The sequence below is a fragment of the Eleutherodactylus coqui genome, chromosome 11, assembly GCF_035609145.1.
Source record: "Eleutherodactylus coqui strain aEleCoq1 chromosome 11, aEleCoq1.hap1, whole genome shotgun sequence".
Taxonomy (NCBI): Eukaryota; Metazoa; Chordata; class Amphibia; order Anura; family Eleutherodactylidae; genus Eleutherodactylus; species Eleutherodactylus coqui.
Genome location: NC_089847.1, coordinates 100,788,948 through 100,805,200, shown reverse-complemented (window position 1 = coordinate 100,805,200; position 16,253 = coordinate 100,788,948). Strand labels below are relative to the sequence as shown.

The 16,253-nt window shown below is 42.9% G+C and overlaps 1 protein-coding gene across 1 annotated transcript in view; it reads right to left on the bottom strand.

Moving 5' to 3' along the window:
* Nucleotides 1-16,253, bottom strand: part of MYRF (myelin regulatory factor) — a 161,331-nt gene that overhangs the window by 41,105 nt on the left and 103,973 nt on the right. The window contains exons 2-3 of the mRNA XM_066583152.1: nucleotides 9,339-9,423; nucleotides 1,801-2,124 (exon numbers count right to left, since the gene is read on the bottom strand). Coding sequence (XP_066439249.1) covers nucleotides 1,801-2,124; nucleotides 9,339-9,423 — 409 coding nt within the window. The remainder of the gene's footprint in view (nucleotides 1-1,800; nucleotides 2,125-9,338; nucleotides 9,424-16,253) is intronic.

Sequence of the window (16,253 nt, the reverse complement as noted above, 5' to 3'; positions counted from 1 at the left end):
ACCCTGGGCCCCTGCGCTGCAAAGCAACAATGATAACCACTCAACCACATTCATTAAACCATCATTATCATCATCATCATCATCATCATGCAGGTGTCTTAAAGGGAGCACAAAAATCTCAGTTGGTGCAGGAGAGCAACATCCACTGTTGCATGAGTTTGGTTTGCTTATCTCCACCAGGCTGCACAAGAAACAAATATGTTTCCAAGCAAGGAAACTAGCAGAAGTGCCTGATGGACCCCACTGACTATAAAGGGGTTCCTTTGGACTTCCAGCACAGTGCCCCATATTCTCCCAGTTGACACGGCACAGCATGCTGCACTATTTCACTCAGGATTGAGGCGCATATACACTGAGGCCGCAATGCTGTGGGGTCTAGGAGACATTCCCCCTTCCCTCCTCTTCACTGGCTCACCTCCTCTCTCCTCCCCTCTGACCGTTTGCAATGGGAGGGGGTGGAGCTAAGCTTCCTCCCCCTCCCCACAGCCAGCAATGGTAGGGGCGGAGCTTAGCTCTGCCCCACCCCCTCCCATTGCAAACCGCAGCAAGGGGCAGAGAAGAGCAGGGGGAGGGAGTTTAGCAGTCACGCCCCTGTGCACTGATGCATTGTAAGCCAATGGATCAGAGGGGCAGGGTATATCGTCCAGCAGTGAAAACCCAGCCAATATACTCCCGTGTGAATAAGCCCTAAAGGCTGAGTATTTTTTTCAATTGATCCAGTTTTATTAAAAATGGAAATCAGCAAAACAAAAATAGGCAGAAAGCATTCCAGCTTTTTGAGCAGATTTATAAAATGGGTCTATTAAAAAAAACTGATGACAATTCTGACAGCAGCATTTAAAGCATTAACAATTCCAACAAGCGGCGCGGTTTGTCAGAACTGCTGCCTCCGGGTGTCGGCTATAAGAAACAGCCTGCACCCGATGTTGTATGGAGCGGGATCCACCCACGATCCCCTCCATACAAGCATTTGTCCGACATACGGACAAATGTCCTTGCGAACAGCTTCCTGGAACGGAACCTAGTAGGGAACAATCTGTACTACTTTTGATTCGAGCCCAGATGACCAATTACTTTTGGTAGGGCAGTGTATATGGGTAGACTTAGTCAGCCAGAGAGTTTGCTCTTCTTTGCAATTTGCCTTTCTGCTTTGCCTAATAGAATTTGCCCCTGAGCACGGGACCCATCTCCATGATGTCTGCATGCCATGTCTCTTCCTGAGACAGTCCCTTCAAGATGCATAAATGGTTTTCAGATTTTAGTTATACTTATAGTTTATTGGTGAATTCATTGGAATACATTTAGATTTTTGCTCCTGGGAGGAGCTTAGTTATATACACCCAACATATGTGTAGAGAGAGGTAGTTAGTATATAACCAACACATTTCCTGGACACAGACTGGAAGTAAAGCCATACCTGTATCCGTTTTAGCTGATGTTAGCAATCAGATTTTTTTTTCTCAATAGATTAAGGAGGAGAATTTTTTAAAATCACTTTACACATTATTAGTGAACTGCTCCTCAGGGGCGGAGCTTTAGTAGTTGCTAATGTAACAGTTGCACCTGAATCTTGGTGCGTGAGGAGTTCCAAAGAGCTCTCTGCCACATAAGGCGATTATATATGGCATATGGTATATGGGGGTCATTAGAGATATTACATTGGGACCCAGGAGGTTCAAGTTACACCTCTGATGATACTATTATCTCTCTTTCAGTAGATGGAGCAAACATCTCACATCATTCATGTCACGGAACCACTTTCTAACTCCCCTTTCTCTTTAAATATTTGATGCCACTTACCCGGCTGCATAGCTGGTTTTAGGTTCTGCTTTGATGGGAAGATCAGGTCCGCTCATACACATGGGAGGACCCTGGTATCCTTTTGGATTGACCATGGTATTGTTGTTATTGCAGTTGAGGTGTGATTGGTAAGGAGGCCCCCCACATGTGCCACTCATACCAGGCCGGACTGGCATTTGCTGACCCATATGGAGGACCCCACCCGAATTGGCTGTTCCGCCGTGGCCTATATTTGAAATTACCCCAGCTCCATGGATTCCACTGGAGGTGCAAGGCTGACCGGGGTTTGCATAGCTGGAGGAGGGGGGGATATCTGGGAAACAGCTGCATAGAAATAGTAAGAAAATACATATCAGTGTACATAAAATGCATGCACACAAAAAAAAACCACAAAAAGGTCGAGCATCAAAATGTAGTATATAACACATCATACTACTGTACCTTAAATATACAATACAGATATACCAATAAAAATTGTATTATTCTTGACTGCTCTTGTGTCCAGGCAAGAATATCTTCATTCCTCCTAACTGTTGTAAAGAGAAGTGGTCTCCAGTTACCGCATAACTACAACTTTCAGCATGCCCTAACAGCATGGAGCTCAGTCACCCTGGGAGGTTTCTTACTTTGATGATTGTGTGCCGAATATGCAAATGCACTGCCTCGAATTAACCCTTTGCAATCCAATTTTGGATTCAGGGTTTCCTCACGGGCTTTCTCTTTCTCCAGTGTGGATGCCCGCCGACATCCACACTGGAGAAGATGGAAGACCCGCACAGCCACACAGAGGATCCGGAGAGGTAAGTAATGTCCTCTTGCCACGGGCAGTGTGGGATACCGCTGTGGGCTCTCGCATGTGGAATCCGACCTGCCCATGGACATGAGGCCTAAGCCTGGCCTCTCCACCTGCTCGCCACCCCCCTCCCTTCCCCTTTGTCTTGACATCAGTGTTGGCAATTGCTGTAATCTAATGCTTGCACCGGGTGCCCTTTCTGCCACAAATGCACACTGCATGGCAGGAGCAGTGCACAATGTATATACAAGATTACAGCGCTTAACAGCACTGATGTCAAGACAAAAGGGATGACGGCAAGTGGGTGGAGAGGCTGGATTTTAGCAGTGACCCACTGAGGCAGAGAGAAGACAGCACTGCCCCTATGATTCGATCTCCAGGTGATGCATTTGCATAATTGGCGCACAACCTTGAAAATAAAATTTGCTGCAAATACAAAAACACTTTAGTATACAGTCAGGTCTGCCTTGCTTGTGTTATGCTTAATGCTATGATGGATGAGTGCAAGTCATTTTCCAGCTGACAGGTTCTCTTGTAGTTGTGTAGTTGACTGCACATTTCTATACAGAGACATACATTAACCCCTTAGTGACACGGCCTATTTTGGCCATAAGGAAACAATTTTTAGGGAATTTTCATCTCCACTTTTCACAACCCATATCTTCTTTAGCTTTTCATCGACATGGCCGTAGAGCGGCTTGTTTTTTGTGTGGCGAACTGTAGTTTTTACTGGTACCATTTTTGGGTACAAATATTGTATTGTAAAACTTTTATTAATTCTTTTTGGAGGTCATGGAAAGAAAACATCAATTCTGTCTTGTGTTTTGCTGTTTTTGCTTTTTTACAGCATTAATCATACACCATAAGGGCTTATTCCGACATGCGTATTTCGGCCAGGTTTTCACGCCTGACCAATATACGCTGTCCCTCTCTGCAGGGGGAGGAGGCGGGCCGGGAGCAGTGCTCTGAGCTCCCACCCCCTCTCCTCCATAGTGGAGCTACGTTCTGCCCCACCACTCACCCTCTCATTGCAAACAGTGGCTAAGGGGGGTGGGAGCTCAGTGCACTGCTCCCGGCCTGGCCCGCCTCCTCCCCCTGCAGAGAGGGGCAGCGTATATCGGTCAGGCGTGAGAACCCAGCCGATATACGCACGTCTAAATAAGCCCTAAAAGACATGATATATTTTTTCTGTGGGCTTGTATGATTATGAAGATACCAAAATTATTATTTTTTAGGTTTTTTTCTACTTTTGCAGAATAAAAAACCTTCTTTGGGGGGAAATTATTGCTAAAAAGGTCCCACATTACAGGTGATTGCTGGATAGTCTCAGCAATGGGACTCCCTAATTTCAGGGGAACATACTAATAAAAACAATTACCGAAGGCAAAAAGCAACCACCTGTTTTTCCCTTTTTTGTACAACTGAAATGCATGCATATGTTTTCCAAATCAGATCAAACTCAGAAGCCTCAGTTGTGTGGGAGGGATTAACCCCCGAGCCTTCTTAACGCCTTATAACTAGAGATGACCGAACATGCTCGTTTAGGACAATTACTCGATCGAGCATCGCTTTTTTCGAGTAACTGCCTACTCGGGCGAAAAGATTCGGGGGGCGCCGGGGGGCGGCGGGGTGGAGCGGGGGGTAGCAAGGAGGAACAGGGGGGAGTTCTCTCTCTCTCTTTCCGCCCCACTCCCACCCGCAACCCCCCGCTCACCCCCGACGCCCCCCAAATCTTTTCGCCCGATTAGGCAGTTACCCGAAAAAAGCGGTGCTCGATCCAGTAATTTTCCTAAACGAGCACGTTCGCTCATCTCTTATTATAACTCAACCAACATACACTGGGAGAGTAAAAGCTGGAATCTAATGCTGTGGTCAAAGGCTCAACTATTGTTCTACACAGGTTTCATGGAAGAGCCGAAGTTTAAGTTTGTCAGCATGCTAACTCCAGTTTGTCCACTAGAGGGCGCCCATATTGTACAAGAATGAATGATATCCCAGATATGTATAAAATAGTAACAGTATAACAGTATTATGTTGTCTCTATTCCTTTTATTCGTATATGGAAGAACCAACATAGTAAATCCAAAGCCCAGCGAGCCTCTTTATTGTAATGCTTCGCTTAAAAAGGTTTTATTCCTGAACACATTTAACCCTTTCATGTTTTTGCTATCTTCGTTGTTCTGGTCAAAGAATTATCATTTCTATTTTTTCACCTTAATAAAGTGTTATTTTTATTTTTTCCCCACAAGAAAATACTTACATAAAGATACTTTTAGAAACATTTTATAAATCAAGTATTTTTTTTTTTTAAATATTGAAATATTGCTGTGAGATGTAGTAAAGATATTTTTTGTCTAATTCAAACACTTTTCTTTTAACTCAAAATAAAACCCCTAAACAAGAAATAATAATGGGAGAGTTTTTTTTAAATTTTAGATACACATTAGGGGGTTAATAAATGGGAGTTAAACATTCAGAAATACAATTAAACCCATTAAATACCAGACATTTCTCAAAATTCCCTGTTTGTTTCGTCATCTACACTGTGCGGGAGCGGTCATTATTAGCTGTATGAGGGCTTGTTTTTGTGGGACAAGCTATATTTTTAAATCCTTTTATTTAACCCCTTTCTTCGTTTTTCAATTTTCGTTTTTTCCTCCTCCCTTTTAAAAAAATGTAACTCCTTAATTTATCTATTGACGTCGCTGTATGAGGGCTTGTTTTTTGCGGGACGAGTTGCAGTTTTCAATGGTGCTATTTAATGTACCATATAATGTACTGAAAAACCTTTAAAAAATTCTAAGTGGAGTAAAATGAAAAAAAAAAACGACATTCCTCCATCTTTCGATGCGTCTTGTTTCTATGGCGCACAAACTGCAACAAAAATGACATGATAACTTTATTCTATGGGTCAGTATGATTACCAAATATGTATTTATGTTTTATTATTTAGATTCTTTTATTATAAATATGGCAAAAGGGTTTTTTCTTCAACTTTTATAACTTTTTTTTTTAGTAAAGCTTTTGTTGTTTTTATTTTTACTTTTTTTTGCGATGCTTTGATCGCTCCTACAGTATGATATAATGCCACAGCATTACATCATACTGCGATTGGGCAGGCAGTTTATCAAGCCACCCCACAGGGATGGCTTGATAGGTATTCTGTCATGACAGCCCAAGGGTTGTTGCCGCCGGATGTCGGCTTTAAGAAACAGCCAGCACCCATGATTTCTATTCATACATAGAATGCCGATACAGGCCGTCAAATGGCGCATCGGCAGTCACGAAGGGGTTAATGTACTGTACTAAATTCCTTTGTACCAAATGTATCAAGAAATTTGGAAAAATATTTAAGTGGAATGAAATAGGAAAAAAACCCACAATTATGCAATTTTTTGGGAGGTTTGTCATGTGGTGGTCATGGTGCAGCAAAAATGAACTGCTGACTTTATTCTGCAGGTCGGTATGAATGTTGCAATACTAATTGTATTCTGTTTTCTTTTATGTCTTACTACTTTTAAAACATAAAAACAAGTTTTTAAAACTTGCTCCTGTGGCCATCTTCTGATATGCATAACATTTTTTTATTTTTCCATTAACTTGGCCGTGTAAGGGCTTGTTTTTGCAGGGAAACTTGGAGTTTTTATTGGTACCATATTTGTGTCCATATGACTTTTTGATCACTTTTTATTTAATCTTTTTCGGAGATTGGGTGCTCAATTCTTGCATTATGTTTTTTTTTCTTACAATATTCTCCATGTAGGACAAATAATTATATATTTTAACCCCTTCCCGCTCCAGGACGTAAGGGTAGGTCATAGAGCGTCGGGGTATGTATGCAGAGAGGTCGCGGGGCGACCTCTCTGCATACAGCGCGGGCATCAGCTGTAATAAACAGCTGACACCCGCGGGCAATAGCCGCGACCCTAAAAGTCCGATCTATCAAAATAGCACATTCATTTTCCCGCACGGTGAACATTGCCCGAAAAAAAAAATAAAGAACACCAGAAATGCACTTTTTTAGTTATCCTGTTTCCCACAAAAAAAAAACGCAATAAAAAGTGATCAAAAAGTCGTATGCATTCCGAATTAGTACTATCAGAAACTACAGGACATCCTGCAAAAATTGAGCCCTCGGTCAACCACGTCGAAGATGACCACAGAAAATAATTGAAAAAAATTAAATGTCTTTGAAAAAAAAAAGAGTAGTATAGTAAAAAAAAACTATACACGTTTGGTATCGTAGCAATCATACTGACCCTTAGAATAAAGTTATCATGTCGCTTTTGTTGCAGTTTGTGCGCCGTAGAAACAAGACACACTGAAATATGACAGAATGTGTTTTTTTTTTTTCATTTTACGCCACTTAGAATTTTTTTAAAGTTTTTCAGTACATTATGTGGTACAGTAAATGGCATCATTTAAAAATACAACTTGTCCCGCAAAAAACAAGCCCTCATACAGCGGCGTTGATGGATAAATAAAGGAGTTACCATTTTTTTGAAGGGTGGAGAAAAAAACGAAAATGGAAAAAGAAAAAGGGGCCGCGTCATTAAGGGGTTAATAGCTCGGATTTTTCTGGACGTGATGATACCAATTATTTTTATTCCATTAAATTTTTCTTTTTTACATGAGAAATGGGAAAAAAGTAGGTTTTTTGAACATTTTTTAATATTTGTAAACATTTTATTCAACTTATTTTTACAGGTTTTTTTTTAGTCCCCATAAGGAAATTTAACTTAGAATCCTTTGATCGTTTCTACAATAGTATTGCAGTATATTGTATGTTTAAAAATAGTCTATTAAGCTCTTGCTGTGGTAAAGCCTAATAGACTGCAATACATGGCATTCTCGGGTAGCCAGGTGGGTACTGTTGTATCTTATCTCCACCAGAAGAATGGGTGGAGACAATTTGCACAGCCACAAGCAACACCCACAATTTCATTGGCTGGGCCAGAGAATCCATTGGTCTGTGCTCCTAGCTCCGCTGGGAGAATGGATTTCCATTATGTCCCCTCCCGCCTCGTCGTGCCACTAACACCACGGCCCCTCTCCCTTGTGCCCTTGCCAACTTCTGCACTAGACTGCAGTGACAGCAGAAGGTCGCCGTGGAAAGTATCAGGACAGACCTACAAGCCCACAGCGGTGTTGGCTTGAGGGGTTGCTGCTCGGGAATATTGACAGCAAGGGAATGCAATGGATAAGGAGGAGGGGGAGTAACTTACACCACCAAAGCTGTAAGGGAAGAAGGTCGCCGGGGAAATTATGACAGCGGAGCTAGGAGCACAGACCAGCGGATTCTCCAGCCCAGCCAATGAAGTTGTGGGAGTTGCTTGTAGGTGTGCAGCTTGTCTCCACCCATTCTTCTGGTGGAGACAAGATACAACAGTACCAGCCAGGTGAATCTATCGGCATTCCACAATTGCGTTTGGTGAGGGTTAATGAGCTGTCAATATAGGCATCCTCCTTTGGCTGGCTATTTAGATGCGCTGTCCACTTTGACAGTGTCATCTAAACAGTTAACTGCAGTGATCGGAGCTAGCTGTTGTAGGTGGGTGTCCTTTGTCAGAAACAGATGGCACCCGCCAGGCATAGAGCGGGCTTGGCTCCTGAGCCTACCCCATACACCACCCTTGACCATCCACCGTATGTTGTACGGTGGTCCTTAGCAGGTAAAAAGGTAATAACTGAGTAACTGACACATCAGAAGATAAGAGTGATGGTGAACATGATCTGCATATCACTAATTTTGTGAATGAAGGAATCACATAGTGCTACGATTCTGGGAGCTTTCGTAATAACATATTAGGGAATTTTTATTCATGCAAATCCCTAATGTGGTCTTTACAGGGGCTCCAGGGTGAAGCTCCTCCTTTTATACAAAGGCACTGAAAGGGTTATTATAGGACATTCTAAAGCAATTCTGGTGGCCAAGTGTTCTAGATATCACAACACATGAGACAGCACAGCGTGTCTGAAGTCTATTATTGCAGCTAATAGTCTAATTTATTATTTTATTATGATTATATTATACTCACATCTACAAGATAATCATGGAGATCCTCTAGTGACCTTTAAATGTGGTTACAACCTATAACATGCCTCAATCACCCATTTGTAAAAGCAGCAGGACATTAAAGGGGTTGTCTCATGATGGCTGATACCTGTAATGCAACCCTGAAGGCATCTTGAAACAGGCGGAACTAGATGTACATTGTCTTCATTCAGCCTAACATACTATGTTACTATCTAAGGGAGTCCCATAGAAGTGAAAGCTGTGCAATAATGTCTTTTACTGCCACACACTTTGAGACACTCTTGGATCTACCAGGGCTACATTACAGGTATCAGCTCTCGTGAAAACAACCCCTTTAAGCACCAGCATACATAGAATTAAAGGAGCTCCATAGCAAAAACTTAAATGGGCCTCCCATCATGGTATCCAGTTTTACCACCGAGTACTAAAGGGCTTAGTGTTTGTTTCTCTTTCCATGCCCTTCAAATTAAACCTTGGACCAATTCTCCACCACGGACTTTCTCACTACCGAGTAGAAGAATAGGTGCTGCAATCAGAGCTGGGGCCCCCTCTTTCCAAGGGTCCCATAGCAGTTGCCTCTATGGTACATACGCCCCTGCCTTTAAGCTCTTCTCAGTGGATCTTCCAGCATCTAAGGAAGCCTGTATTCTGTTGACGGAGAAGCTGTCATAAAGCAGAATGTGTGACGATACAGAGTATGAGACTCACATTTCTGAAGAATCCTCTTTACTGATATATTCCTCTAGGATACTTGTGTCAATTGACGGTTCCAGAGCGCCATTGATATCATGTCCTGAAATACAGAGTGTAAAATATAGATTTAGGTTCAAATTAGAATTGAACTTCTACATGTTTAGGTCCACCTGACCAACAGCCCTCTATACGTTTTGACAAGGACAACGAGCAATTACAAAAACGTAAAAATGACCCAAAAGATTAAAAAAATCCTAAAACAACTTAGAATCTGCCAATGATCCAAACTGATGATTGGTGTTGAGAGGATAAATTCACACAATACAGTCAATTGTTGGTAGGCTATCCTACAGATGTAATGACATGGCAGGTGGTGCCCCTTAATTATGTTCAGAATGTCCCCTTCCACTGCTACTGTCAGAACCATCTCCAGGCTCTTGGCTGAAGGACATTTGGTCTTACGGAGCCCATTACATGTACGGCATTTGACAACCACCATCTGTCACCTCTGTTTTCAGTGATTTTGTGAACGACTAAACTGGATGCTATGGAGTGGAACCGGGTTGTCTTCAGCGACTAATCCAGGTTTAATTTGGGCACCGATGGCGGCCATGTTCGTGTCTGGAGGCCTAGGAAAGAGCGCCCCATTCCTTTCTTTGCTGTGGAGCAGCACACTGCCCCCACTACTTGCGTGAAGGTCTGGGAGGCCATCACATATTACTGTCGGTCACCCCTAGTGGTGGTATAAAGGGACAATGACAGCTCAGCGATATATTCAGGACATCCTGCAGCCACATGTGTTCCTCTCATGGCGGCTTCCAGGAGGCTTTTTCTAGCAGGTAGACCTCTGATTTTTGTATGGACCTTACCGCGGCTTGTCGTGCGTTATGTTCTGTGCCCTATTCCGTCACGTGCGTAAGGTCCCATAAAGTTTTTTTTAATGTAGTACTACAAAATAGCGTTCTATCTCCATTTTTTGATCCTCATAACCTTATTTCTCCATCGATGAGGTTATGTGAGGGCTTGTTTTTTTGCGATGAGGTGACCTGAAGTTTTTACTGATACATACAGTATAATTTTTGATCACTTTTTATTACATTTTTTTCTTGAAGTCAGGGTGACCAAAAAAAGTGCAATTGTGGAATTACGTACTGTTTTTCTCTGACGGTTTTCACTGTGTGAGATTAAAAATGTGTTTTTTTAAATAAATTGATGATATCAACTTTTTTTTCGGCTGGGTAAAAGGTTTTTTAAAAACTCAAAAATTATTTTACTTATTTTGTCTTTTTTTTTTTTTTTAATTCCTCAGAGGGGACCTGAACTTGTGATACCATATATCGCTTATACCATATAATGCAATACTATAGTATTGCATTACATTGGATTTTGACAGGCATTGTATTAAGTTGAGCCACAGGCTTGTCTTAATAGATGCCCACACATAGCATTCCTGGAGGCCTTCAGAAAGACCCCGGCTACCATGACATAGCACCTTACAATCTCATCATAAAGAGTCATTAGAGACCCCCAAACGCTGATCACGGCATTAAAAATGTTAACAGGCACAATCAGTGTTATATCTGATCGCGGCTATAGCTGGTTGGTGTCAGCTGTCAAAGATGGCTGACACCTGCTGTGATTGGAGCAAAGTCGGATCTTGAGCCAACTCCATACTCAGACTATGCTGTACGTATATATATATATATATATATATATATATATATATACACACATATATATGGCACATGTCACAAAGTGGTTAACCAGGGCTATTTTCAATGCCGGCCATTGCTCCATTCAGAGTGACGTCACTGTGGGAGAGAGAAGTGACCTCCATGGTGGCAGGAGAGCGGAGCATGGGAGTCCCATTCAATAGATCAGCGGGGGTCTCAGCTTCACTGATCAGCAAGTTATCCCCCACCCTGTGGATAGGAAATAACTTGCAATTTTTGGTGCAACTTAAGAAACATTATCGCTCCATCTACCATATCGGTAGAACATGATCATATTTAACCCTTAGCACTCTCTAACAGTTGGGTGCTGTCTCATTACTAGAAATGTTGCAAATGTTCTAGAAGTCTCTTCTCTGCTGTGTTTTCTCTCTGTTGTTGCTACAATGTGCTCTGTCTTATCTGGCTCCCGTGTGGGGGATGTTGACATCTTCGCAAGGGCGTGTGCCAACCCTGGATACCTCTCGATTTCTACAGCGCATGGTTTACCTCCCCCGCTAGAGCCATGGACAATGTCCCAGCTCTCAACACAAAGAGGGCGCTAATAGCCAAGGAGAGCAAGCCGAAAGCAATAAACAAGGGGGAAAAAGCGAAAATAATGCATTTTTTTGGCCGGTAAGTAGCGCTGATATCCAGAAAATCGTTACGTTAGCATGAAGGGAAATGTCACTTATGAACGCCCTACAGCCACCCCCATTGGGGGGTATTAGTTGATCCTCGGAAATCCTATCTTCCAACATGTCTCAATGAAGGCATAGATGTAAAGATCTTTCAGGGTCCAATTTCTGGTCTACTACGCAGAGAATAGAAGCCATTGATATCAATGGGTTCGCTCTCATCTTCCTATTTTGTGTGCATTTGTGCAGCAAGGGTCCCCGTAGAAGTCTATGGGAGGGGCGTAATTCCGTGAATCAAGAACACACCTGGATCTCATTAGGCTAAATAGCCTTTTAAATCAGGGCAGGTTCACTTGCTTGCGCAAAAAAGTACAGTACTATGCGCAGAGACGCGGGAAAATCAACCCCGTTCACTGCACAAATACGTTGCGCTGAAATGTGCGTATTGACGAATACGCTTGTCTGAAGGAGCCGTTAGTGGAACTATCTAAGATTCATTCACTTGGCAGATTGTACTTTCAGTCCATGAAAAGCGTACCGGTTCCACTATGTATGTAGGTGTATGTTGTATGTGTTTTTGCAGCATATGGGCAATTTTTAAAGTCTATGCGCCATCCGTGTGTCATACAATTTTCACGCATGCACAAAAAAAGCGACACCTAATTGATGTTACGTTTATTTTCTCTGTCTCCTGGCAACACATGTGAAAAAACAGCATACGCATGTAACATCATGTCCGCTGCCTTTTTTATGCTCCCATAGACTTTCATGGGCAATTCTGGTGTGTGAACACGGCCCAAAATAGGACATTTTGCGTTTTTTTTTTTTTTACGCAAACCCATGTAAATAGCCCCATTTAATTTCATTGGGTCCGTGCGCTGTCCATGCTAAGTCAGTTAAAAACAGAGACAGCTCACGGACAGGAAAAACGCCCCTGTGAATGGGCCCTAATAGGTTTTGGATTATTGGGAATCAATGCCCGTCATCCCCGCTGCGATCCTTAGGTCGTCTTCACACGGACGTATTTGTACACATAAGATGCAGAGAACAGAACCCATTGATATCCGTAGTTTTCATGCGGTTTAAAGTCGCAAAAAAAAAAAAAATCAAACCGGTTTTATTTTTCTGCATATTTGCGCACCAAAAGTCCCCATAGAAGTCAATGAGGGGTGTGGAAAATTTGTGCGCAACACACAAGGAGATGCGTGAAACACTTCGTAATAGTGCAGGAGAAAAAAGGCACCTGGAACGCATTAGCCATTTCAGGTGTGTTTTTGCTTTCTGTGCACAAATAGTAATGCCTCGCAGGTGCAAAACTACAGTAAAATACGCCGATGCGCACGCAAAAAAGCATTGTGCATTCTACAAAAACACTACACGAAGGCGCGCACAAATACGTGAAAAAATGTGAAGCTGGTCAGAGGCGTAACTTGAAGCTTCTGGGCCCCAATGCAAAATTTGTAACAGGGCCCCCAACTATAATAACTATAATGGTTTATTCATAGTACTGGGCTCCCTATATGGAGAAGAGAGGCCTTATGGGCCCCCCAAGGCTCCAGGGCCCGGGTGCAACCGCATCCCCTATAGTTACGCCCCTAGAACTAAAAAAAAATCCCACTTCCGCATCACCTGAGTATACAGTACATCCACGTGTCCACAGCAGTCAACCCCTGGTCTCAGCGGTGATTCTAGCACCCACGGTATATGGCTGCTGAGGCCACCGATTGGCTGCAGCAGTCACGCTGATTGCTGCGTGTCATCTCTGCAGAGAAAGAAACAAAGACTGGAGAGGACAGCTAAAGCATCAAATGGCTGGAAGGGATTTAAAGGGGCTCTCCAGTACTTTTACTATTGATCATCTATCCTTAGGATCAGTCATCAATAGTAGATTGTGGATGTCCACCACTCGGGATCCCTGCCAATCAGTGACTCTCCGATGTTGGCAATGCAGACACTGGAAGCAGCTAGCAGCATCCATAGTGCAGTGGCCCAGTGTCTAATGCATCCACATCAACCGGGAGTGCAGAAATCAACTGATACCATGCAGCAGACCCTTGCCAGTCCACCACTGATGACCTATTCTAAGGATAGCCCATTAATATATGGGCCCAATTAGACACGATTATCGCTTAAAATTTGCTCAAAAGACCTCTTCTGAGCGATAACTGTTGTGTGCATTTACACGGCGAGATGATCGCTCAAAATTCACTCAAACATCAGATTGAGTGACAGTTTTGAGCGTTCACTTTGCATAAGTGTGTAAATGAAGGCTCACGCTGTATGCAGAAGACAAGCAGGACCGCTATCTTCTACATACAGCTGTTGTCTTCTCGGAGCGCTCAGTTGGTATGCAGCTGAGCGCTCCGAGCTGGGTATGCAGAACACAGCTGGACCGCTGTCTTCTGTATACTTCTGCAGTGTTCTCTGAGCGGGATAACAGCTGAAACAATAGTATCAGCGGTATCCCGCTGAAAACTCAGCGCAGCACTGATAAGGCTCATCGTCCTCCTTCAGCCTGCTGGAAGACAACAATGGGTGAATCGTTATTGAAATCTGCACGATGGCCTGCGTTAGACACACCGATTCTCGCCCAAAAGACGGCTTTTGAGCAAATTTTAAGTGATAATCGTTGTGTCTAAATGGGCCTTAGAAGTCCCGGAGAAGCCCTTCAACAAGTGCTTGTGTTATTTGATAACATTTCCTAAACCTGGTGTACTTTGTTGAACGACTGACATCTAAGGGCTCCTTCACACGGGTGTGTGTGTTTTTGCGCATTCCCTAGCGCAACATGTTTGCTCTATGTACGAGGCTTTTTTGCCCACATGTCGGCATATTTTCATTTCCTTTTTGCAGAGTATGTTCATTTGCGTGAACGCACCCGATTTAGCCTAATCAGGTCTAGATCTGTTCTTTTTTTCACAGAATTGCACAGCATATTGTAAATCGCGTACGCTTTTGTGCACCTCCCATAGACTTCTATGGAGATCCTTGGTGCACTAATGCGCACAAAAATAGAGCAGTTCCTATTTTTTTGCGCACTTTCGAAAAGAAAATGAGAGAAATGAGAACAAACCCATAGAAATCAATGGGTTCTATAGGGCAGCAATCCTAAGCTCCTGCTCACGACCTGAAGGTTGCAGATTCAATCCCTTCATGGTTCAGATAGCCAGCTCAAGGTTGACTTCTGAGGTCAGTAAAATGAGTACCCAGCTTGCATAGTAACATAGTATGTAAGGTCAAATGAAGACAATGTCCATCTAGTCCAAGGGGGTAAAGATGACTTGGGAAGGCAATGGCAAACCACCCTGCAAAAACAGTCTGCCAAGCAAATGTTACAATGTGATGTTACCCTAGGATTCGGTCTTGACTCAGTGCTTGCACCAGGGGACTTTGCCTTATACCGAATTATCATCATTCATTTTCGCTTGTTTGATCGATTTTTTTTGAATGATGATCGTTGATGATCATCGCCTTAAACAACAGGTTAACAAATAAAAAGATCCTCCAGATCACTAGTTCATGGAGTGATCTGTAACTTTACTACAGGGTGATGTAACCTACTGCGACTAAGTACCTAGGAGATTCTTCCAAAAGGAGAAGATGGTCTTCACCTTAAAGAGTTCACAAAGAGAAACTCATCAGGCTTCTGTAGTCACGTCCATTATTATGTACTCATGGGCGTTACATGATGGATCGTTTGCACGTGCTATGTAGACTACAAGTGTTGATAACATACCTATCAAATATAAATATTACTGCAGCAGGTTCAACAGGGTTCTGGTAGAGTTCATGTTATCACTCTTGTAAAAGTCACCTTCTCTGATAAGATTACGGTTAGAATAATACACTGATTGGCCACTTTGTTAGAGACTCCCATCTAGTAGCGCGTTGGATCTCTGTTGGCCTTCAGAACCGCAGCAAATCGTAGTGGAATAGATTCCACTAGGGGTGGAAATTATTCTGCATGAATATCGGCCCGTGTGGACAGGAAGCTTCTTGCAGTTGACCCAATTTAGATGGAGGTATTGACATGTTCTGCACAAATGATAGGAAGGGTTTATCGATTCATGTTGTGCCATATTTTCACCCTCCCATCAACATGATGAAACAGAAATCTGGATTTATCCGAGCAGTCGATGTTGTTTCACTGCTCAGTGATCAAAATTCTGTACCCTTTTACCCACTGCAGTCTGGTCTTTCTGTTTTTCTTACACAGCAATATAACTGGTCGTCGACTGATACAGCCCATAAGGAACGATGAGTTGTGCATTTGAACACCTTAGTTGGAGCACCAGTGTTGTAATTGCCTGGAGTTTGCATGACTGTGCACTACCTGTTTATCAGAATAATTCCTGACATCCTCCTCTGACCCCTTTAATCAACAAGTTATGTCCACATGCTCCCTCCACAGTAATGGCACTGAAATTGGCCATCAGCTGCTATAGCCCACAAGGAACGATGAGAGACTTGTGCATTTGGACACTTTTGTTGGAACACCATTGTTGTAATTGGCTGGAATTTGCTTGACTGTGCCTGCCAATTTCTGACATCCTCCTCTGACCCCTTTTTGTCAACAAGTTATG